Genomic DNA, 25460 nt, shown 5'->3' on the forward strand with positions numbered 1-25460 from the left:
CTATGGAAATGCCAAAAATCTAATTTTTTTTTCTTCTAAAAGGCACTGAGCATTTAAAACTCAAGGGAGGGCAAGCAGAAGACTAGAAAACACAAAATATTTCCTATTAGTACATCACAAAATGGCAATGAAAACCTTTCCAGATTTAAAGTAGGGACTGATTTTACAGTCTTTGGGCATGTGCACCGTTCATGAGTATAAACACAGACAAAGCAATCAGGCAGCATATCAGAGTAACAAGCACTACTGATCAGGAGGCGAGTCTGGGAAACTTTGGCATGCATTCTCTGAACCGTGTTCATTTTAACAGACTTAAGTTCATCTTATGAACCTTAAAACTCCATTTTTAAGGAGGCTACAAACCGGACAAATAAGAAGACAACTGAAAGGCACCTTCTTTGTCTCTGTTAGAAACAGTCGGTGGTGCACACGAGCCTGCTAGAAAGAAAGGATTAGTATTTGAACGATGGAGTAGACTTCCACATTACCTTTGAGGCCTGGAACAAGAATTTGAACAGAGCAGGACTCCTCTGCAATATGTTGAGGATATCCAGACCTTAGCAGTGACAGGAAGGCAAGGCTAATTAGAGTCACCAAGAAAACCAGATCTCTCTTCATAATGAGCACTTACAGGTCACTGACTCCTAAACAAAAGAATGAATAAACAGTTATAAGAATTCCAAAGACTTTCAACAGTTTCTGAACATATGCAGCATCCTACTACAAATACAATATATTTTTGCGTGCCATAACCCACATAGCATGAGAAGGACGTGTGCAGGTCCTCCGAGCAGGTTGTACGTTCCACAGGCATATATGAAACATGCAGCAGTGCATTCAGCAGTTTGTTTTTGTGTTAGACTGGGTAAAATAAAGCTCAGGAGAAATTTAGTTAAGAAAAAGGAGATTAAGCAATGCTAGTAATAGGGAATTCTGCGTTCATGATTTCTCATTGGAGGCAGGGATCTGGGAAGGTCAAAGGAGAAAATCTAGTACACGGGCTTGCATTGAAAGATGTCAGTACTAAGTTGCCACTTAGAAAGAGTGCATACTGCTCTAAACAGGCAATTCAGTAGATGATGAGACCAACCTAAAGGCCTGAAATGTCACTTCCCATCTACCTGAGCACTGAAATTGTGCCCAGCAAATTGTCCTATACAATAGCCCTCGTGTAACTCATTGAGGGTGGAAGGGAGATAATATTTCACTATATCATGCAATGAAGTTACATCAGAGCCTTCAATAAATCCTGAAAAGATTCACCTCTGAAACTACCCTTGTCTAAGCCTACAAGTGAAATGGCTTGTCTGATATTAGGCTCTGAAGAGATCTCTCAGAAAACAACAGTACAGAAATGAAGTTTGTGTGAAAGGACCATCAAAAGCCAGGATTTAGGGGGTCTGTAGAAATACTCTTTGACAAAAGTGTTATTTATGTACTTCTGATATGTTTTTCCAGTCCTTCTTTCACCAAGGCTCTGTACTACACAAACAAGCTGAAAGTCATATCAGGGTTTCAAGAGAAAGTACCTGTATATCATCTTTTATTGCCATGATACAGACGTGTGCATTTTACATCTAGAGCAAGAAGATTGGGCTATATTACTCTCCACTCCCTGATTTCCTTCAAAAATAAGCCCAGTAGGATTAGGCACAGGTGTGGGGCCAGTACATGGGTCTGTGTCTCTCGACGTGCTGGGGGTCTAGAAAGGTGGATCTATTATTGTGGCGATGGCCTGAAGGAGTAAGCATGCTTCAGCAGGGACAGGAGAATAAGGAGCTTCAGGGTGAGAACGAGCTAGTGAAGCAGATACCAAAACGTAAGGGATGGAGCAAGATGGGCAGACTGCCCTCCGCATGCAACCAAATTCAGTTTTGCCTTTACTATTAAAAAGCCTCGCTCTAATTTTAAACTCCACCATCAACTCTGATATATTTAATAAATGTCTTAGCAGTAAGACTAAGTAGATGACTTTGGAGTTGGGGGAAGAAATTATCCCTCTGAACTGCTGTCCGTTGTGTGCTTCCATCATCCTCTAGGAGATAAAAATCAGTAGACTGCAGCAGGGATGTCAGACGGGAGCAGATTTTGTCTCCCTCCTCATATGGGCAGGGCATGGCATGAGTTATGGGGGAGACTGCTCTGCCTTACAAGACCCTTGCTACACCATCTATACTGCAGGGCAGGGGTGCTCCACAACACACTCCCCAGTTCTTGCTGATCATCCAGATTTGGGGCACAGACTACAGTATACTGTGAGCCCTTTTGACTCAAATCTCTTCCCCAGCTTTCCTTCCAAAGGAGACTGAGATGCAGCTGGAGGACCATGCCTAAAAAAGGTGGGGTGTATGCTTGGACCTGGGAAGAGCTCCTGGGCAAGGGATCACTTGATAGAGTCGTAGTCTAATGGGCTACAGGGAGGCTGAAAACCCTAGGGAAAATAATTGGTGCTGGGTAATCCTCCCATGGAGGAAGGAAGGAACAGGGATTATCTGGGCATTTTCACAGCCACAACATGCCACGCTCCTGGAACAGGACAGCCCTGAACTGCTTCATACACAAGCTCTGCCAACCAGAAAGAAGACCCAGGACAGCATGGACCAAAAAAAGGAAGTTTCCACTAAGCTGTAACGTAACAATTTTATTTTCAGGGCCTCTGTCTCAATTTCCTATTACCTTTTAGTCTAGCAGATCACAATATAGACAGTCTTACTAGAGATGCATTTTGTACCCTCACAACATTCCTGTCACACTGCTAAGCCCTAATGTCATTTATACAAGTCTCCTCTTACAGCTTAGGGTGCAGGTTCTGGAGGAACAACACTAACTCATATACAGATGCTTACGGTATTTTTTTTTTCCCTTCAAGAGTGCTCAGCTCCCAAAATTTTGCTTATGCTGCCACAACTAAGATGACTGCAGCTCATATATACATGTCAGCTTTAAAATATCTAGCTCAGGTATTGCTAGGAGCACACAAATCCACAGAAGTACAAACGTCAGCATGCGTTGCTCCAATATTTAGGCCACATTAAGTTTTGTCACAATTGCAGCAACATCACTCAAGACTTACAAGAGTGCAGGCAAAACTGAATTTTGCCACCCCAACTACAAGGAACCAGAGCTGGAGGAGAAGGCACATCACGAATGTGGATCTAGAGAACAGCAATAGTTGTGAGGGGAAAGGGAAGAGTAATGGAAATATGCATGTAAAGCTTCTACTGCCACGGAGAAGCAGCGACCAGCCCAGCTCCCCAGGGCTCCGACAGACAAAACCGACAGGAAAACATTTGCTGTGTTACTGTCCTCTGCTTTCTCGGGCTGCTGCCTCCTTTGCCTATACACAGAGCCAGCCCTGACTGCCAGAAACCAGTCAGGCCACTGGCCACCTTACAGCTATTTTCTAAGGTTATACAAACTACTTGATCACAGTCTTGATATAGTTTTGAAGTATCGGATCTCTGTGATAGAACTCTTTGCCCTCATATCCTCATGTGCATATCAAACAAATTACTTCACATACATGGCCACACCACCCCAAAAGAAGATTCCTAACCCCAAGGTACAAGGCACTGGCTGCATCTTGGTGTATTCTGTGGCCTACAGGAGTTCACGGTATCTACAATGGACGGTCCTGGCTCTTTTTGTCAAGTCCGTGATCCACAGCAGTCAGCAAGCAAAAGAGGGAGCAACAAAAGCTAGCCAAGAGGAAAGGTTGAGAAGAAGAGTGTTTCTCCAGAGCTTCCCTTCAAAGGCTTGTAGGGCCAGACTTGGCATTTGAATAGTCAGGCTTCACAATGCCAAGTTAGGGAGCAACGTTCCCTATGTGGGAAAGCAGTAAGTTGCCATTGCCTCAGCCAACCAGGAGGACGTGGCAGAGACTCGTGCCTGGAAGTCTCTTCTAGGCACCTGAATGTAGGTGTTTAACCCTCAGCAGCAGCCACTTTTGAGGAACAGGGAGCGGGACCATCCTGGATGATAGCCACGCTGATGCTCTGCGGGCTGAGCAAACAGAGGACGTGGGTCCTGCCTGCCTGCAGCTCCTGTCCCGCAGCCCAGGAGAGCACCTGGCCATTAGCCTGCAGGACATCCTAGGCAGGGTGTCCCACCTTTTCTTTGTAGGTGGGGCACTTTGGGATCCAGAAGAAGATCAAAGAGGCTTTCAAACCAAGTGGTTCAGATACTCAGCTGAAAGCCTGGAAATTAGGCAGTTTCAGCATGAGCACCCAGCAGCCTGGCGATAAGGATTCTCAACAGATGAGTCAGAGAGGGGAATGAAATGGCCTGAGACGGAAGAAGGAATTGAAATTAGGAAGATGCTCCAGCCTCTGCATTAATGGATAAGGCGGCAGCATCACCTCCTCTGGTTGCATTTTATGAGGTGTTAGATGTATCCAGACTACAACTGAAAGATCAAAGCCTCCAGGTATGTTAAATATTCATCTGCCTTTGCAAACTCCTACACAGCTCAGAGATGAGACAGGCATCGAGCAGCAGAGAAGTGTCAGGGCTGCTTGGTGGCTCTGCTCAGCAGCCAGATATGAAGGATTTTCTGGGGAAAACAAAACTTCCAACAAAGCTTCATCACATTCCCCACTGCCTGCTGCTGCTGCTGCACAGCTTACAAGCCTCAGAGGCACAGGCGATACACCTCACCCTACCTCATGATAGCTCGACTTGTAGAGAAAATGGACTCATTCTAGAAAACCGAGCTTCTTGGTGTCAGTTAGGTCACAACACCCAGACCTTCATGAATACTCAGGAAATTACCTTGGTCTGAAAAGAGCTGCTAACAGAGGAAATCTCTGAAGAGGTTGCAGATTAAATACTTTATAGAGTCTGCGGCTGCAGTAAAGGGACACACTAGTAGTAGAAATCAAACCAAAAGCACTTTGGGTATCACTTTCTCCACCTTCTCCTGCTTTAAAAAGAAACCTCTTCTGCAGCTAGAATTGCCTTGTATGATGAAATCATTGCCTTGTATGAGTTTGATCTCCAGGTATGTGCTACAGCAGTACCTTTCATTTTAAAATCCTGGAAAATTCCTTGCCTTTCTGACCTACCTTCAAGTCTTTTCAGACCCAGATTCATAAATGCATTTAGAAAACTAAATCCCACTGAAATTAGTCCTTAGAAAAAGGAGCCAGCCTGTTTTTTCAAACACTATCTTAGGCCTGGTATTTGGAGTATCTTCAGCATTGGTAAAACCAATGCCAGAGAGAAACCTAGAGACGTTCAGCACTTGTAAAAGTGTGAATATTTTCTTGCTGTCTACGCAGGGGTCAGGAGTCAAATTTGCAGCACTTATAACGGTGGCCATTAAATCAGCATAAGCCGAAAGCTTTGAAAAAAATGAGAGGAAGAAGAAAAGGCAGCATTTACATGGCCTTTCCTTAAAAAAAAAAAAAAAAAAAATAGCAAAACGCCTCTATTCCCATTAGGAATGGAAACATACCAATGCAACCAGCACAATAATTTCAAAACAACTTTTGAGACCTGTCAGCTTTAGGGAATCTGCCTCAGTTGCCAAGAGAGAAGAGGTTTATTAAGCCAGGCTTCAAGTGACAAGTCCTTGAGAGGTCATCGGAGAACCCCCGAGGCACCACAGTCTTGCTCAAAACCGCTGCCGGACCAGCCAGGCCAGCTGGCACCCAGCACTCCTGGAGCTCCCCGCTTCCGCCCCAGCTGCGGATGGAAAGCTTGGAGATCCCTTCAGCCAGCAAACACCTCGTGCATGAAGACCCTGTATCTGCCAGCGGCTGCTCCACAGGGGCCGGTGGCTTACGGCACGCCGTTATTTTGGACCTAGAAGCAACAACGCAGATGATCTGCCTAGTTGAATCCAAATGGAATGCAGAAGGAAAACGATGCTCGCTGGCAGTAGTACTCAGCCAGCCAACAGCTACAGAGTGGCTGTAATCCTCTGTATAATCCCATGGGACTCCTCTTTGAGCTGTTTTTATTTCACCATTACTGAGTTGTTTTCACTCTTATTATGATTCTTTATTATTATTTTTAAAACTATACTTCATTCTCAGGGATCTGAGCTGAAGTATATATTCTGAATTGAGTATGTTCCTGGTACAGACAGGCACACAAATCTGCAGAGCCACAGCCACATTTGGTGGGTGATCTTCCCAAGCAGGTTTGAGTCAGCACTACAAACACATCGACAGCTTTCAACAGTTTTCACTCCCCTGACTTTTCAAGTCCTCGTCATCCACATCCTGACACCTCCCAGAACTATCTGGCAGCCTGTGTATCCTCAAACACCCCGGCAGGCCCTCGGCCGCATCCTAAGGGATGCGACACATGCCTACAAAATCGTGCCAGTGAAATGCCAGGCTGTCAGGCTGTAACACAGACCTCACACCATTTGAAACATTTTAAGCAGATAAAAGTCAAAAAAAAAAAAAGTAATTATGTCCCAGGGCCACAAGGGTAACACCAGTGCAGATCCAGGGATACATTTTTGGGGGAAGCGGGGAGAGGCAGAAGGGACAAGCCTCCAGCGCTGTGCATGCAAGACACTTTTCACCCCTTGGCCCGAGGGCTGCGGATCATTCCCTGGAGAAGATGTCTTTCACACAGGAGATGAAACCTGTGTCACTGACCTCTTCTTTCTCCATTACAGCCTTGCCGATCACCCTAACCTACAGACGTTTTGCGTAGCTATGCTTTTACTTTATCTAAGCACTCTCTCATTTGTCCTCCCAGCTCCCCCATGCATTACCTTGGGTAATCAAGACTTCACCATTCAGCTGGAATATAAAAATCAGAATCAATAATAAAGCTGCTTAAACAATGGGTGATCATTTTTGTAGTATTGCAATACTCCGAAGTTAAATGCTGCATGTTGATTTAAAGGTTAAAAGATTAAAGAAATATTGAAAGATTTAAAAAAAAAAAAGTAAATGTTAATACCATAGAATTGCAAAAATGAGGACCATAACTGCCATGGCTATGAAGTCTCTGTGAAATCTATGGAGCGTGGAGTAGCATAAAGCAGAGACATAACACATTTCAGGCCCTGATGATGCTGAAGAACAGCGAGGTTTGCTGCAGAGGACAAAAGAGTGAGTCTAAGCTGCTGGGAAGCTAACATCACCTAAAAGCCTAACCGATAGGAAGTCATTGGTTACTCCCCAAAGTGCACTTAATTCTGGCTCAATAGAGCTACTTCCTCAGCCGATATTTGTGAGGTGTAAGAGACTGTTAGTTCTGACTGTACAACGTAGGTGCACTTGTCATACATAGGAATAGTAGCCTCACTTTTCATCAAGAAGAATGTTTTTTAAAATTGAGACAAATTTCTTTCTGATGTAGTTCTGCTGAACTCAATGAGCTTATGTCAGAATTAACTTACTGTCATCTGTGCTGAAAATATAAAATCAGGGCTTCAGGAAGGGTGAGAGGAAAAAAGTGCCAGAAGGGGGCAAGTATGTTTTCAAAACCTGTAACTAGAGGGAGATGGGACCCATGGGATTTCTTGCCCCAAGTGCCCAATCTCTCACAATAGCTCTGTATGGTTTTTTCGATGGTAGAGAGTAACACTCAAGTCAAATTTTATCTTTGTCCTGTATCTGTCAGAGATAACTAGAAATGCTAAACAAAACTTCTCCCACAATGTTTTAATTCAAGTCTCTATTAGATGACAAGGTCTCTGCTACAGACCTGTTTGCAGTTGTAATTTACAGAAATAGTTTGTCATTTTGGGTGCCATCCTTGATGTATGTCAGATCAAATCTTCAGCATTCTTAACCACCACAAATTCAAAAAAATACAGGGACCAAATATAGGTGTTGGTTCTTCTACAACCTGTGTATAAATTGTCTCAGTTCAGCCCTGCTCCTATAAAGCATCCACATAAGAACCTGATGATACCCCCACACACCGATTTGTAGGAACTAAAACACCAAGGATTCACCAAGAATCACTGAATGATTTTGAGAATGCTGCAGGTACATTTCTTTACATGAATAAATACATATTATTTACATAATCATTTGTTGTCTTATTTCTGAAGCTTTAGGGCACCACTTTTCAGCCCTCCACATCCGCAGAGGCTTCGGACTGGCAGAAGTTGGGATATTTGTGCAATATTTAAGTGCTTAACGCCCATTCAACCAACTTATGCTTTCCAACATGTTCTCACCCTCCAGGAGCTTAGAAGTTTTCCAAGTGGGCCTGACAGTTGTCTTCTTGAGAGCACTGGCCAGGCTTAAAAGGCAAACAATCTGGCAGGGTGGCCCCAGTTGCCCAGCTATGTTCTCAGAGGGGCAGAGATGAGGCAGAAAGGTCTATCAAGGCCCCATCCAACCACCCCACACGTCAGCAGTGGCGCATGCCTTTTGCACAACAGAAATGCCACTCAAGTTTTGATCCGAAAGGTGAGAAGTACCAGCTATGGAACATCTGTAACTTAAAAGGATTTGAACCCAACAGCTCCAGTTCCCCAGGAGAGTAATTGCTCCCATTGGATGGATGCAGTAGCTGACATTAGACTACACTGAGGCATGCCACATTAAAGGATGGAAGGCAAGCAGGGAAGAAGCCAGCTCAAGCCCAGTGGTAGGACACTAGACTAAAAAGGGGGACATGAGTGTTCTCCCTTCCCTGCTTTCTGTTTTTATGTCCCACAATTGACTCGTGTATAAACACATGGACAGGTCAGGAATGCCCAGACAGAAGACAAAAATCTAGGCAAAGCACTTTACGAGGCTAGGGAAGAGAGTGAAAACAAGAGAAGAGACACAGGATGTAGACTACTAGTGGGAGAAACACACAGCAAAAGTGAAAAACCAGAGAGACCTGACCAGGGGAGAGTGACAGAGAAAGGACAGAGGGAGAAATGGCACCATCCCAGGGAGAAAGGTTTGCTTTTGGTTGCCCCAGCATCCTGCTCCTCACTGAGGAGGAGAACAAACACAACAGAGCAGAAACAGCTTTTGCCACCATTGTCTCACACATTAGATATGCGACAGCTACATTTAAAGGAGGTTCTAATTACAAAGGGAAGCCTCTTGACTGCTGCCCAGTCCTTCCCAATGTTGCAAGTATGACACCTCAAAAAGTAAACCACAAGACAGAGCACAGCTGGCATTAGGAGATGCCTATTTATCAAGGCAACTTTGCTTAGATCCAGATCTTGAGCTCACAGAAGTTACAAGCAGACCCTTGGATGGGATTCAACCATTCTGGCTTAGGTGCTCAGCCTGAGAAAATCACCCTGAGCTCCCTGTATAACCAAGTCAGAGAAAGGCACCTTGGTGTGAGGATTCATTTCATCCTAAAATAGGACAGATAATTGACTCTGGAGGTACCTATTCATTGCCCAGTATGACTAGCTCAGCCTTGTAGGTGTGTAAAGTTAGGTGAGGGGAGTCCCACCATGGCAACTTAGCTAAGCCGATCCATGGGAGGGCTAACAGCAGCCTGGCTGCCCCGCTGCAGTCACACGTTACCCTCCCCTTCTCTGTACTGTCACCAACCACCAGCTGATCCCATCATGAGCTAGCACAGGCTGCTACGCCAGCAGAAAGCTATTCTCCTATTTGTAATGTTATTTTTCAGTTGATTTAGTTCCTTGGTTCCTGGTGAGGGTAAAATGGCCATCGTTCCTGTGAAAAGTGTTGCCAGCCAGGGAAAGAAGCACCCTTGGCAGCAGCTGAGATGGCCTTCAGCGTGTTACAAAACTGCGCCCTCGCCTGCCAGCAGTATACAGAAAACAGAAAGGTGCGTAAGTGAAAGAATCAAAGGGACTAAATTCACCAGAAAAAAGCCCAGCACATAATTAGAGTGGGAACATTTTAAAAGGAGGAAAGATATGGCAAAATACCAGGCTGCAATGGAAAATAATATCCAGCAAAAGATACAGAGCATAGGAGATACAACAACATGAGGCATTTTGCAATAGCATGCAAGCCACCAAGAGTCATGGAAATGATCCAAGAGTGTTATCCTCAAATGACAAGGACATACTTCTCGGAATGATATCCTCAATATAACAAAACACCATGGTACATAAGCATGCATGATCAAAATCTTGCATTTGAACTGGGGCAGTGTCAATGCAATTTCAACAAAAGGTTATTTTTCTTCTCAGGCTGGGGATCTGCAGAAACCAAATAACACTCTACATGCGATCCTATGCTGAACCTTTCATACCAGCTTTCAGCAGCCTGGGAAAAGGAGGGAAATAAGTTATACTGGTGACACAAAGACCAACAATACCTTCAGTAAAACGGCCAAGCCTTCATAGTAAGAGAAAAATTAAGAGCATCAGAGCAAAGAGCAAGCCTCATAGGAAACACAGCCACACATCTTCACTGGACAAGTGAAGGGTGAACTTGATAGCAATAGTACTATTCAATGTCATTTCACTCTTAGAGCCTTGAAACACCTTTCCAAATGCAGATAAGGGAAAGAAGACAAAAGGAAGGGGAACCTACCAAAGCAGCTCCCTAGATTAAGAGAAATTATATGGTTGGTACATAGAAATGGTTGTAGAAGCAAAATGCAGTGGAAAATAAACAGGTTTCTATGGGTCTGATGTGACTTAATAAAAGCGCACGCAAAGATATGCGATTCCTGAAGATGACTAGACATGCACGAAGTTCTCAGAAGTCAAAGTATTCTTATACTAGTATGCTACAGCAGACTTTCACTAATCAGTCTATATCACTGGCAATAGTCATGATCCTACTTATAAGGTATGCCAAATGGAAGCCAGCTGAAAGAATATCTTTCAGTGGCAAAACATTTCCCAGAGCAGCTCTTATATATACCACAACACGTGCATTCGAAATCCTTTGCCATGTACAATGCACTGGTCTACAAATATTTTAAAAAATTGAGAAAGAGCACAAGCAATTGCATGCAGGTTTGAGATGCTTTTGACAATCTCATCTCATTTTGAAAAAGAAACGTGAATTCAGAAAGAAACAGATAGAATGTGTAGAACACAATTTGCAAACAAGGGTGTTTATCTGAATTCACATAAACTGAAGGTGTTACTTCCCTTATCCGTATAACATGATGCTTCTGCTACCAAAAGATTCTTGAGGATGACAACTCCCTTTGGGAATTTTTCATTAAAGTCCTTCCATCTAACCAACTGGCTTGAGAGATTTCTTTATTTTAAAAATGTACATTTCTAGGGAAGAATATAACAAGCTATGTTAAGCAAGTGATAACTACTGGCATCTCCACCTGCTTTGGTACTCAGCAAATTAACAATAGCAGCAGATGTATCTTTCAGACAGCTAGAACATGACCAGAGGCCAGCTGCGCTCAAACTAAGAAGCTACACCTCAGCTAAGCAGTGATCACTTGAACCTCAGCGTGTATCTGTTCAGCAGGAACAAAAGCTAATGCTACTGCTCTGATTACACAGCTACCGGCAAAAGAAAAGGCTTCAGAGGTGTTAAAGACTACACTGACCTTGCCCTGGCTGAAATCCCAGCATCTGCCAGTTGACTTAAGCAAAGGACGGACGAACAACAACAAAAGCGAGACTTGCCACAGTTACTCAGTGCTGCCAAAAAGGTACGGAGGAATCCCCTCTAAACGTATCAGAAACTCCATGTATCCAACACTGTAGTTGCAACATTTAACAACATCTTCCCTCAAATCAAGGAACAATATGAATGCAATCACGTGCAAACTAAGTCCAAATGGGCAAACATATGTTTAAATAGAGAGTTGCTTAGAAGACAGAGTAAAAACTATTATGACCACAACCATTAACAAAGCACCTGACAGACCCTGGCATCAAGTGCCAACAGATTTGTTTTACATGAGAGGACGCCCACATGTTGTTGTAGCCGATAAAACAACTTCCCTGGGTGTATCAAGTTGCTGTTGCTTAGGCAAGCTTGACACACGCCATCCAGAAGCTAAACTCGGGATTTGCAAGACATGGGATGCCAAACAGGTCTCTTTTTAGATGGGAGGGTTTCAAGTTGACAGTAAAACTGCCCCAGCATCTATAGAGAGCAGTCTTTTTGAACAGTGTACTAAGTTCCCATTATACCCATAGCACTGTGGAAGTAGATGTAGCAGTGGGCATGGTCTGCATAAAAATCAATGCTCATTTAAAGCACTTCTGGTATATAACCCATCTCCACAGACCTTGTGAAGATAATACAGTTGCCTCCACATATGACACACAGACAGTTTAAACTCAAATAGTCCAACCTGAATAATTCTGGACACATGATACTCAAGACATGAAGATATGTGGAAACTGCTAGAAATTTTCACATTCTACCCAAGAAGGACATCACAGGACTTCATTAGACAAGTTAGGTTACTCTTCGCTATTTCCTCAACAAAACAAGCAAAGATTATCTGTGAATGCTCTGTGAAGAAATATGCTTTGTCCCTTCAAGGACTGCCCTTGAAAATTCAAAAGAAAGATGGTACTGAAAAATCTATAATTATCCCTTGAAGATTTAAGATTTAGGATTATGTTCAGAATTATTTAAATGGAGCAGACATAAGGAAATAGCTACGTATGTTGTCTAAGGATCTTAAACTAATTTTGAACTATTTAATTATAAATTACCGTTACATGTTCATGCATTCATGAAGGTTTTATGTAACTTTCATAAAAAAGAAAGGAAAGTAGAAAGTGACTATAGTTTTTGGCACTCCATAATTACATAAAAAGCAATTCTGACATGACGGTATTAAATAGCGAAGGAAGAAAACCTCTAATAAAGAGGTTTTTCAGCTGCAGCTCATAACATGGCTCTTGTTAAATCATCTCACCTCATCTCTGCATTGGCTTTAAACTGCAAGTTCATTGCACAACTAAAGAGAAACATTGCAAATGCATCTGTGGATGCTGCTGGCAGATCCACCACCCTGCAGCACGCACGAGCAGCGCTTCTCTTGCTCTGGCACTTGTTCTCAGTATCTGTTTCCTTAACATTTCTTGTACGGAACTCCACTAACCAGACAGCCATCAGAGACCTGTTTTCTCATTAACACCATTCGGACGAGAGAGCTCATTGAGCGACATTTTTCTTTTCCTATGTAATAAGACATTTTTTGCTGTTTCCTGTACTAGGCCTTCATTACATTCTTGTCTGATGTTTTTATTTTGATTGGCCGTAATTACCGTGCCATCTAACATTGCCAGTTCCTTCACATTAATTTTTTTAAAGGTCTGTAATTCCCAAAAATTAGATAATCTCTTATAAATCCTTCTCTGATGATAATCATAAAATTCTACTTATATTAAATAATGTCCTTACAAGGGCTTTCTTGTCTGCCCTTAACTCTGATATAATCAACAGCCTTTGGTGTACAAGATTCATTTGAAGAAAGAAGTGCTTGTGAAGCCTTTTAAAATGGAGGCACGTTATTTTGGTGCCTTCTTTAGCGAAGGTGAACAACTTATGAACCCTTCAGTCTCTGTGCAGTGCGTTCTTTAGCCAGCCAAGCATTGCTTCATGTAAGCTTCATTGTCCAGCCCTCGCAGCACAGAAACGAGCAGACTCTCCCCGGCATTCACAACAGATGCAGATCAAATCAACTCCTGATCCATGGTTTCTTGGAGGCCCATAGACTATTTCTAAGGAGTCCACTAAAGATGAATAAAAGCATGCCTATTATCAGCAAGGTTCAATATCTGCTAAAATCATCAGCACCATCACAGGAGAATTTGGATGGATCCACAACGAAGCCTGAAAATCACTCAAATTAAACTGAAAATCTTAGAGTGCTATCTGTAGGATTTCTTGTTGTTATTATTTATGCTTATTCCTCCATTAGCAAATCATACTAACAGGACCAAAAAAAAATAATCACAGAGTGAGCCATGCTTAAGACCAGACAAAGACAGGCACCAGGAACCCAAGCACAGCTATGGACACAGCTTCATTCTTCAAGGTCCCCGCTCAAAAACCAGCCAGAGTTGAAGCAGTTTCTCTTTCCACTCTCTATCCCTTGCCCCATTCTTCACCCCTACACCGCCAGATGAGAACTGCTTAAGTCAACACTGGCAACACTACCACTGAATCTGTATCTGTGGCCTCTTCCCAAGTCCAAACAAAGCATCCAAATCCATCTCCTAACAATTCAAGCACCTTAAGAGGCAAGAGGTACCTGTGGTTTTGCTGGAAAACTTACTTGGATGCCTAGGCTCTTCTTACTGTACAGACCAGAGATGGCCAACATCTTGCCTTAAGAGAGTAACAAGACACTGTTCTCCCACCTAGTCCATTTATGCCCATCAAGGAAACACGTCCAAACTCCTTCAGTCTCCCCTAAGCACACTATAAGCAGGAAGGTTAATAGAATACACTGCCATTCCCTTCCAAAACACGGTGCGGAGATGCCTCTCTCTTGCCGACTAGCTTCTTACGGGACTGCTCATGCCAAAGGAATAGACTTCCCTGGACTGTTTAGGCTTTCTCTTTTTTCTTTTCTAAAATCAAAGCAGTATCAACATCAGAAACTGTCTTGGGAGCTGTGGACACAATCTTGGATGTTCAGTGGTCCCACTTCCAAATGACTGTGTCGGTTCGTGACAAGGGCACCTTTCCAGCACATGGGAGGTGGGGGTTTGAAGCAGTGCAATGAGCTGCACACAGATCTCCCGCTTCCCAGGCAAGTGCTCCTGGCCAGTAGATTATTACATGACAGCTGGGTAGCAGCAGTCCATTTTTCAGAGAGAACTGTAGAAAGCTGCTTTTTCAGAGCCAGTTTTCAAAGTCTCCATGCCTGAAGGACAACTGGGCATACACATTCAAGGCGAGGTTCCAGCTTCTGGAACTCAAGTTCCTGCAGGCACTTGGCACTAAAGGTGGTGAATTTATCCACTCCCACATCCAGCAGAGGGAATCCCGGAGCATTTCCCTCACAAGCATTTTCCAGACAGCTGCTGTGGCCATCACACACTTTGCTGGCTGTGGTGAGTCACTTTCTCCAGCGCTCAGCTCTCCTCCATTCACTCTATATAGCAGGTAAACATTGCAGATTCTTGGTCTGGAGCCAGGTATCTAACCTGCAGCACTGTGAAACTGTTTACTCATGTCCATGTTTCATTTACATGCTTTATTGTTGCACTAGATCTTTAAAGGTCCCTTCCAACCCAAACCATTCTATGATTCGGTGTAGAAGGAAATCACTGTAAACCCTGTCTTATTGCCCTGTTCTGGCCTCCAGGACACCCTATGGACCTCCTAATCGATCTTCTGATACAGTTTTGAGGAAGCAGCATCCAAGCAGTCGCAGCCAATAAGGATCCTTGGATCCTAATAAACAAGGAGGAGACTGGTCTAGTGATGAAGAACTCGAGCAGACCAACTTCCATTCTCTTCTTGCCTACAGACATCTTATACAACTATAGGCAAGTCACCCAGGACTAGATTTTTCTGAAGAGGCACTTAGACGGGTGAGATGAGACCTTGTTGGATTTTCAAAAACACCCTTTCTAAAGCTTCGGGCTCCTAGTAGCTTGTTTCCCTCTTGACTTAAGAGTTTACCTTGCTCTTAAAATCCAGCCATACTCCCTTGCAGCTTTCAGTTCCAAATATATAAAATGGAGCACTTTTAGCACAAAAGTTGGCAGAAGCACTAACAAGGCCTTAGAAACATTTTTAAATGTTCTCTGCCTTGTACAGGTGTTTGCATGGCTAAAAACATCAAAGGGCTTTAAGCCTTCTACTGACACATCAAACCCTCTTGAAGGGTCCTATTCTCACGGCCCACAGACAGGATGGTCTGTGGCTCATGTGCAAACCAGAAGGAAGTGCTCCGATTTTAAGAAGCTGCCAGCTAGTTATTGACCAGTAATCTGAGGGGCTTTGCCTACAGCTGATGCCTTACGACCCCAGTCTGTGCCTCTTTCACTAGATTACCTTTCCCAAAATACATCCTAATGCTCCTCTCATCAAGGGAAATGAAAATAGCGAGACCTTGACCACACGGTCTTACGGGAAATGTGGTTCAGCTGTGAAGTCCAGCCAGTAGTGAAATGCAATGCAAAGCACAAACTACACTTCCCAGGAGACACCATGAGAATATTTTTGGCTAAACTCTTCTGGTTTTCAGCCAAAATACTTTGACAAAAGAACTAAACTACCCCGGAAAACTGACACTTTTTTTTAAAAAGCTACTTTGCCAAAAGCCTTCCTACTTCAAAAGGATTCTGGTTCAAGAGGTTTTGGACAGTCCTAAAGATGACTAAATAAGAGCTTTTGAAACAGTGTGAAATTACTCAAAAGTAATCAGAAAAAATAGCCTTCAACATAACATACAATTTATAAATCACACAGATTTCTGCTGCTTCCACAATGCAATTCTCTGCTGAGTCTAGGACTACGCCATGTTTAAAATGCCATTTTGACACTGAATTTAAGTTACATAGTCTCTTTCATGTATTCATTAAAACAATAATTTCATTTTAAAATATCTGTTAAAATGAAATCTGAGAATTTTCTGAAAGACAGTCCAAACATTTTTAAAAGGAATACTCAACTTGGAAGTATTACTTCTTGCCTACATCTGCATACCTTATTTACGCTGCATCAGTAGCATAACAAAATTTTAGGGATGTGTGTAACGAGTTGTCACAGATTAAAAGATCCTAATATCACTGTTATAAGTGAGACCTTTAAATCAGTGTTTGTTTTATATTCTCTGATCACTGTAACACCTTAAACATTCATGATCATGTAAACAATCATGTAGATATGAAATACAAAAGATCTCAACTACAGAGAGGGAAACACAGGGCAATAGTTTTTACATTTGCTACATTTTTTAAATCTTTCCATACCCAAGGATCAAAGTTGTAGTATGTCCAGTCCAGAGGCTCTTTCTGTTTCACTGTATGGCAAGTGAAGTTGGGTATTTCAGTTCTCCACAGTGATTTGATTTTGCTAGAAAACAATCCCCCTCCTAAATTTCACTGCCTATATTGAGCACATATGTATGTATGCACAGAGGTCAGAATAGAAACTTGCAAGTCCCTTTATGAGTCCTATTTTTCATACTGCATGACTGAAAAGCAGGCATGTGGCCTTCTGGTTACTGAAGTATGGCTTACTGTCATTTAGACCAAGATTTTATATCTTTACACATCCTTAAATTTCATTAAGCATTCCTGTATACTACTACTTCCAACTTGATTTGGTTTTCACTGAGTTTGCTCTTCATTACCCAGTGGTATAATTCCAGCCCTTACTGGATCTTCTGTCATCTGCTTCACTTCTGCAGTGTCAGTCTTCATTCCCTGCTTTGCAGCTGTATTAAAAGCTCACTTTTTAAAGTAGAAAACAGCCAGCCGCTTAGGAGTAAAAGTAGAAGGATGGAGAAAAACACTTAGCATTTCCAAAATTAAACTGATATTATCTGTTACCAGGAATTACAACCCATTAATGAACCGCAGTAAGTTTCAGTCGTAAGAAAAGTTAAAATTCATGTACTGTTTTGTCCTTCCCTGCTCAAAGGAAAGCAAGCTCTGCTCTGCCAATGGCATTTGTACATTTTAAATACAAACCCCCCACTGAACAGGAATTCAGTGATCTAACCCACATGGGCGCTTCTCAACAGAAAGGTCCAACGTTATCTGATAGAATCGAGCGAGCTCTTATTTCCCTTGCCTTCCCCTACTATTTGGGGATCGTCAATCATATTCTGCCACTTACAAGGCAGCACCCTAACAAACATCCAGGCTTTTTCCGCTACGTGCTTCTAAAGAGTGAAAGTATAAAAGTCTCTTACCTTATGGTTGCTGAGAAAATGGGAACTGCAGAATGCTCTGTGCCTGCAGGGACACTGCACAGATGAACCTCATTGCTGCTGTTTACAGAAGTCTGACAGTTTTTAATTTGAAAAGAGGTTGTCTTTTGCTTTTCGACAGTTCAACAAATCAGACAAAACAGTTGCAAGTGTTATCTGTAAACAGCTTCCTGTTTGAAATAGATCAGCTGGCCTGCAGGACAATAATTAGGAAAGAAGTGTGGGAAAGCTGAAGAGGTCCATGATGTAAGCTTTTTATTTTGGGAATGTACTTTTTTGGGAATGCACTCTTAATCTCCCCTCCTCCTCGCTAGCAGAGAACCCCTTTTTAACCATTTACATCTATTCAGCTCTAAGCCATGCATGCACACTGCCCCAGCACACCACTTTTCTTGCTTTCCTTCAGCGGATACAAAAACACACGAAATACAGCGCCGAATGCGAGCATCTTATGTGGATAATTAACACTCTCCCCTTACTGAAATTCTCTCCATTCTTGCAATTCACTGTAGCATTCTTCACTTGTTGAGTGAAACACGCAACTAGTTCAGAGCTGAGTCTCAGTGCTCCACAATAATGTAAATGCTAGATTATCCACATGGCAGGCTTCTTCACAAAATTTTGGGGTTTGGGGTTTTTTTTTAAACACCTTTTGATATCACTTTGTGTGTCAATGGGAAGAGGGAAAAAAAAAAAAAAAAAAAGAGACAAATCCTTCACTATAGCTTCCAAATAATTGTAAAATTCCAGTTTTCATCTTAAACAGCTAGACTAGTTTGAGCCCTGGGGAAACCGCAGTAGTCCACATAACGTTCAGGCAGGAAAAAACTGGGGCCAGCTGACTGTGGGAAGTGGGATTTTGAGAACACCTCCCTCTCCTTGTTACAGCAGTTTATACTTCAACAGATATTACCGGCTTCACTCTCAACTTCCAGGGCAAATACAGAGTACCGCTTATGACTATACCAATTAATACCTTCTATGAATAGCTGGTATATTTGTAAGGCTGTAGCTCTGATAAGCTTCTTCAACAAAAAAGGCTCACAAACCATCTGCCCCCACGCCGTGCTCGTGCCGCTGCTCCCCCCTCCCACGTTCTCCAGCTCGGGTTTGAGGGGTTGTGCTGTAAGCGAGCACCCAGCGGGGACGGCAGCCTGCGTAACTCCCAGTACACAACCTCTTTCGGGAAGACCAGGATGGTAGCTAGGGCAGTAGCGGGAGGTTCCCTGTCCATCTTCCACAGTCCCAAGACCAGAAAAGTATCAGAACACCAAAAAGGTTTTAGACTGAGGGACTAGAGAAAGAGGTAATAGGATCACATGTGCGTGTGTGTGTGTGTGCACTTCCTTACCACCCTTCTGAGCCCCCCTCGTGGGAGGCGTAGGTCCACTCCATTGAGGATTTCATGCTGTGGTGGGGGTTGCAATACAAGTTGATGACACACGGTACCGATGCACTCTTGTCCTGCTCTGCTCGCCACATGTCATATCCTCTCCCCGGCCCCGGGGTGTGCAACCTCCTTCCCCACCACAGCCCCCGCTCCGCCAGCCCACAGCACCACACGCTGAGCAGCTTTGCTGGCGACAAAGACAAGAACAGGCACTGTAGGTATCACAGCACTGCAGAGGTAGCGGTGCCTCGTACTCAGGGCTCACTGTGGGCTACCTTCATAAAGGCAGACATCTCCTAAACCACCCTGCTTCCATGTTGGGCTGGAACCTAGCTGCCCTCCTCCATGGCTAACAGCTCCTGTATTTTTAACACACACCAAATGGTCACGAAAAGTTAAGAACTGATGATCACTTCCAGATTACCTCAGTAAAGAAAGGACAAAATGGTAGAACATGAACATAACTGTGTAAGGACCACACAGCTCTTAATTTGAAAGTTCAGTTTTATACATATAAGCCCCGTTAGCTCAGTGGGAGCAGAAGACAATTAGCAGGATTGGGCCCTTGCAGCACTCTGTTGGCAGCAACTCACCAAGAGAAATGTTTGATGTAAAGAATGCAGCAAAGTGACTGCAGTCCAAGCCTTTGAAGATCATATTACGATGGCAAAGGCAATGTCCATTTACATACATATCTACTCTCCCTGTAAACACAGGCAAATAACTTTCAGGCCAGAAACAGAATTCAAGGAGAAATAGAGCCATTTCAGGGAAAGTTAGTAGAAAAGGTAGGATTAAACACTGGGGAAACAGAAATGAAAAATAAACATAAATTACTGGAGTTCAAAAGGAAAGGGCAAACACTACAAATGCAGCGAAAGGGTTTTCTCTAGGAAAGGGGAAAATAAGCAAGTACATGGTTTTCTTTCACCTGAGAGAAAAAGGCACAATCCCATTACAGAGAGGCATTAAGCATCCTTCGCCCACCCAGAAAGCCAACTGGAAGCTGTGTAGCCACACTGGTGCATCATCTAAGTCAGGCTGCTATGTGCAAACTGGGGTACTGATGCACGGACTACATGGGAGCAGCTTAAGCCATCACCAGGTCACAATAGCTGTTGGCTATTAAGCTAAAGTTTTTCCTTACGTTAGTATGCCTGTCTGAGAAACTGTAGCACTTCAAGAGCTGCTTCTTTCAGCCACCCTTGCAGGACAGAGAGGCTACGGTATACAGCAAGACACACCAGACGCCTCAGCTTGACCTACAGCCCAACATTCACCCAGCCTTTAAGCTCAGGTTAAACACCACGTTGACACAACTATAGGTAAAAGTCTTGGATTGAAACCAACCAAAATCATGTAGACAAATTGGTTGTAAATTTGTTGTTACAAGTTGGTTGTAAAAGGACAAGAACAAGTCTTCTGTTAGAAAATGGGAAAAAAAAATGTTTATATATTTTAGGAGCCTTCAGGCAAATTTTTCTACTCTTTCCATAGTCAGTTGGCATTACCTTTGTGTCTGTAAAAGGATTAAACATAATACCTATTTAAAGACACAACGGCTATTTAAAAATGTTGTTGTTATGAGAAGATGACAAGGCCCTAATTCTCCCCTTGGTTTGGCAAAACATCCAGTGGTATCAGCAACATTCCCAATCAGATTTTCGCAGGGGATGAAAATTGCCAATACCCAAACTCCTTAATAAATCAGTATCTAAGCTCAATTGCTGGAGCTCAGCTTATAGCGGGCCATCACAAGCGCTGTTCCAGTTCTTGAATGTAAGGGCTGCCTCGCTAACCAGCCCTTAGTAGGCCTCCCAAGGCAAACTCCCGAAAGAGGGAAGGAGATGCAGCAGATGCACAACTCCTCCATGGTGCAAATCTGCACACTGGCACGCTGAGTGCATCCCCTCCTCTGCTCCCGACACAACGTAATGATGTATCCCATCCCCTTTGGCATCACCTAACAGTAATTGTTTAGCCAAGAAAATAGGAAACAACTTTATTAAATGTCAAGATACACCTGGTTAAAAACAGTCTGCAGAGCTGCCCCTGTGAAGATACCCACGTGAGCCTCATTCCCGTAGCGCAGTCGCAGAGAGCAGACAGCACCACTGTACCTCTATGGGCGAGGAGACACCAGAAGCTACCCTTACCACCTCTCCTGTGCAATACTCGAGGTGTATGGTGGGAAAGGTCAGTGCAGAAACAGCAACACGGGCTTAACTTTGTCTGCAGCTGTGTAAAATCTGGCCTTCAACTTCATTAATGGTGTTGCACTAACGTTTTTTGCATAAAATTTCTGAGCAGCATTCACTGCTGCAGTAGCGCTTTTTCTGTAACTCCCCATCTCTAAAATTAGAATAATCTCTTCAGTGCCTGGCTTTAATTCTATCTTTGCTGCTCCAGGGGCAGATGAAAACTGAGCCAGACATGTCAGCCCAATATCCAATAACAGAAAACATTAGCTATTACTCATTTAGCAACACCTAGCAGCAACTGCTCGTTGCTAAGCTTAAGAATTATTTTCCTGAAAAAAAGAAAGAGTAACAGTAACTGGAGGGTAGAGGAGGGGATACCTGAACTTGCAGACTGTAACAAAGCCAACAAACTTTCTCCTCTTGATCACAAGACATAAATAAGAACCTTTACATGTAGCTCTCTGTAGGGAGCAGAGCACTAGTACAAAGAGATACTTGTGTCACTTCTTTCTCTTGCTCTCAGCAGAACGCAGCTTTTTCACACGAGCACTCTTAAGGCAGGCAGTAAGCAGCACAGCAAAGTCACTTTGTTATAAAGGGGTCAACCATTTGCACTGATCAATGCTGCAGTCAGGCCCATGTGGAGGACAGGAAAACTCACACTCCCTCAGCCTAACCACAAGACTTCTATCAGTATCTTTTTTTCCTGTCATTCTGATACACCTCTAGAGACCTAAGAAAGCACATCCCACAATGAGGAAAAGCTCTAGCTTTTTGGAATTGCACGGGCTTTTAGATATGACAGAGAATCAAACTCGGGCCTCCCACTTAGAAAACTTTGTTTTTCCTAAGGCATAGGAAATAGATTATTTCAGTCCACAATGCAGGAGTGACAGGATTGTGCAGGATTTCCTTTTAACACTGCTTGGTGTGAGGATCACTACATTAAAACTTGCCAGATGTTCCCACTTACACTCAAGAGGGGCTAATCAGACATGATGTTATCATGCATCAAATTATCGTATTAATACAAGATAGGTCAAACACTTACCACCCAAAATTTCAAACAAGTTCTGCCACACTAGAATTCTGACACATCTACACACCTTTTCAAAGGGAAATCAACAGGGAGCAGTCTTCCTCACAGACAAAAACATTTGAAGACATTTGTGAAAGGATTCTTATGGAATAAACAATGAAGGCTCTAATAACAGGTGCAAGTCTCAAGAGCACTTAACAGATGTAAAGCCCTTGCTTCTCATTTTGGGCTACTGCAAGAAAGAATCGGCCTTTTTATACTCTTCAGTGTGTGATTATCTCTTCACATTAACACTACCCATGTACTGCTGCTGCACAGGGTCTTGGTACAGAACACCCCATCGCTTTTTTGCACAGACCAGCTGATAAACTCCTGAGGAATCATGCGTTCAGAGTTCAACTGCACCAGTGCATGAAAGGTATAGGAAAAGCCTGGCATCATCTCATATGGAGTCTGTTTAGGTTACAGTAACATTTGACACCGGTATTCTAGCAGCCTCATTAGCACTTGACCAGATGGCATCAACTGACTTTCCAGATTGCAGGCACTCACTTGCTATGCTTGTCAAGGGACAGAGGGAGTTGTCTGACTGTATCACTGACACTAACACACAAGGGAGTCTGTGAATAAAGGTAAACTAGGACTAAAGTCTTTTGCAAAGCACACAGCCTGGTATTTTTATGCCACAAAAATCCACCTTTACTTGCAGTTTAGTTGATGTAAGAACCATAAGTGGCTTTGACAGCATTATCCTTTCACTCAAAGAATTTGCTTATGGGGCCATCACGGGCCTTTGCATTTCATATAACTCAAAGGGTTTGCAAAAAGAGCCAAGAAAAATCTATAGCCAGCTGGCAATGCCTGGGAACATTTGCAATCTTTACATTCAGTTTACTAAATTTCTCCTCCCCTGCTTACCCCCTCCCAGTGCTTCAAAACTAGAAACGCTGCTGACATTTTTATTACTATGAAGAGATCAAACCTGAGTTACATTTCACCATGAAACAGGAAACACTGTCTACTGAAGCCTGCTGTCTGAGCATCACCTCTTCTTGCAGATGTTACACAGCCCCAGCAGACCCACCAACCTCTAACTAAAGGTACATAACATCTGGTAAGTCTCCAAATACTCCCCAGACTGCTTCTTCCAAACCACACCAGCAAATATCTATTTGCACAGGCTACCATCTGTGATTGGTGTAGCAAGAAGCTTAGTAACATGTCTGACTTGAGACTAGAATTATTTTGGGGGGACTGGGGAGGTGGGGGTGGGTGGTGTTTCCAACCTGAGTAATACCCATTTTAATGATGAAAACTTGAATTCTAAATTTCTGGCACTCTTTCTGTTATATCGCTTTTGCGATTGCTCTCCGTGCAAGCAGACAGGATTCAGTGTTATTATATACCTACAACTCCCTTCATCTCATTCTAAGGGAAGCTGATGAATTCATTTCTGCTAAATCATCCAAGATGAACAATAACTAGTCGAGGAACAAATAAGGAATAAACTTATACCCTAGAGACAGAAGTCTGAAAAGGAGAGAGAAAAAGGCCTTAAGGTAAGCCAACTTCTTCAAAGATACAGCCTACTTTTTTGTGCAAACATTCAAGCCTTGTCAATAAGTAGAAGGAAATTAACTACTAATTACAACAGGGCACACGTGTTTTCCTTGCTCTCTTTGCATTATCTGCACCAAAAGTAACAGCATACAGCTATCTGTCCCACCCTACTAAACAGAAGTTATGGCATGACTTAAAACCCCTCACTTTCTCAATGCAAAAGCAATGCAGAACTTGTTTTAACCTTTTAGCTCTTCACAACTGGAGAGGTATCAAATGCGAAGCAACCAAAACCACAGTAAATGGTAAAAGAAAGTAAAGGTACAAAGACCCTCAATAAGCAGCACTTGTCCTCCATCTACTCTCAGGTAGGAAGATGCAACTTAAGAGCTCCTGGTACACAGCCTGCTACCCACTTAACTCTCCAGCTAATAGGCTGTCTCCATAATTAGGTGTCTTTTACCGTATTAAGCACTTACTCCTAAGTAACAGAATAGCCTGTTCAGTACAGCGAAGCACTAAATTCACATAAATTGCTCAGAACATTTACATGCCCAACTCCATGCTCCGAGCTGGAAAAAATGTTACTTGCTGAAAGTGTTTCTAAACATAGATACTAAGTCAAAAATGTAGTGTTTTCAGGACACTATCATGCAGCCTTCAGCTGCTGTAATACAGCTAGTTCTTCCCCACCCCTCCCCGTATCACCAAGCATGTACTGCAATATGTTAAAACACGATCAAAAAAACCCCCCAAACATTCCAGCAGTCATTGCTTCACCCTGGCATATTTATCCCTGCCTTCAGTTATTAGCCATGAGAAAGGTTACCTCAACACTGTTATACAGACATACATACTGCTAATATACGGAGATACAAAAATCCATGATTTCTGAAAGCAAGATGAGTATCTGAAAAACTAGTTTTTGTCCAGCAAGGTAGTCAAGCACTCGGAAGTGAAAATGTCTCCCCATTTCATTCTGATAAAGGTGAGAAGCTGCAAGACCTGCTTTTAGGTTAAGAACTGGTATGCAATTTTGCCACTTAAAGACCAAGAAAGTTACCTCAAATTCAAACTATACCCCAACATATTTCCCAAAAATTCAATCAATCCCCTTTTTCAGATGTCATTGCTCCATGTTTCAGAAGTCACACCACCTGCTATGTAGGCTTCTTCCAGTGTCAGGAAGATGTAGGTCTCCAACTGGTATTCTTGTGTGCAAAACTCGGGAGTTCCACTGCTCTACAGTAATTCTCCACATTCTCCCCAAAAGGTGAGTCTCAACATACTTGTTTATTTTTCAATGCCAATTCTTTTTGCAGACTCTGGACTCTTTTGTCCAGAGCTGTGTTGCGACAGTGCCAAGAACAACCTAAGAGGGCTACCATTAAAACGCTGGTGGCTTAATACTTTGATACACAAATGTCACTCATCCAGAGAGTAGAGAAGTCCCATGAACCAGTTAATCCCCATTTATGTTTATGGAATTCAAAATTTAAATGAAATTACTCTG

At 42.9% G+C, this 25460-nt stretch overlaps 1 protein-coding gene across 1 annotated transcript in view; it reads right to left on the minus strand.

The window, feature by feature from the left end:
* COLEC11 (collectin subfamily member 11) overlaps positions 1-17894 on the minus strand; it is a 41960-nt gene extending 24066 nt beyond the window's left edge. The window contains exons 1-2 of the mRNA XM_075497266.1: positions 17740-17894; positions 489-644 (exon numbers count right to left, since the gene is read on the minus strand). Of these exons, the coding sequence (XP_075353381.1) occupies positions 489-618 (130 nt within the window). The 5' untranslated portion in view covers positions 619-644; positions 17740-17894. The remainder of the gene's footprint in view (positions 1-488; positions 645-17739) is intronic.
* Between the last annotated feature and the right edge of the window lie 7566 nt (positions 17895-25460).

Source organism: Mycteria americana, chromosome 3 (assembly GCF_035582795.1).
Source record: "Mycteria americana isolate JAX WOST 10 ecotype Jacksonville Zoo and Gardens chromosome 3, USCA_MyAme_1.0, whole genome shotgun sequence".
Lineage (NCBI taxonomy): Eukaryota > Metazoa > Chordata > Aves > Ciconiiformes > Ciconiidae > Mycteria > Mycteria americana.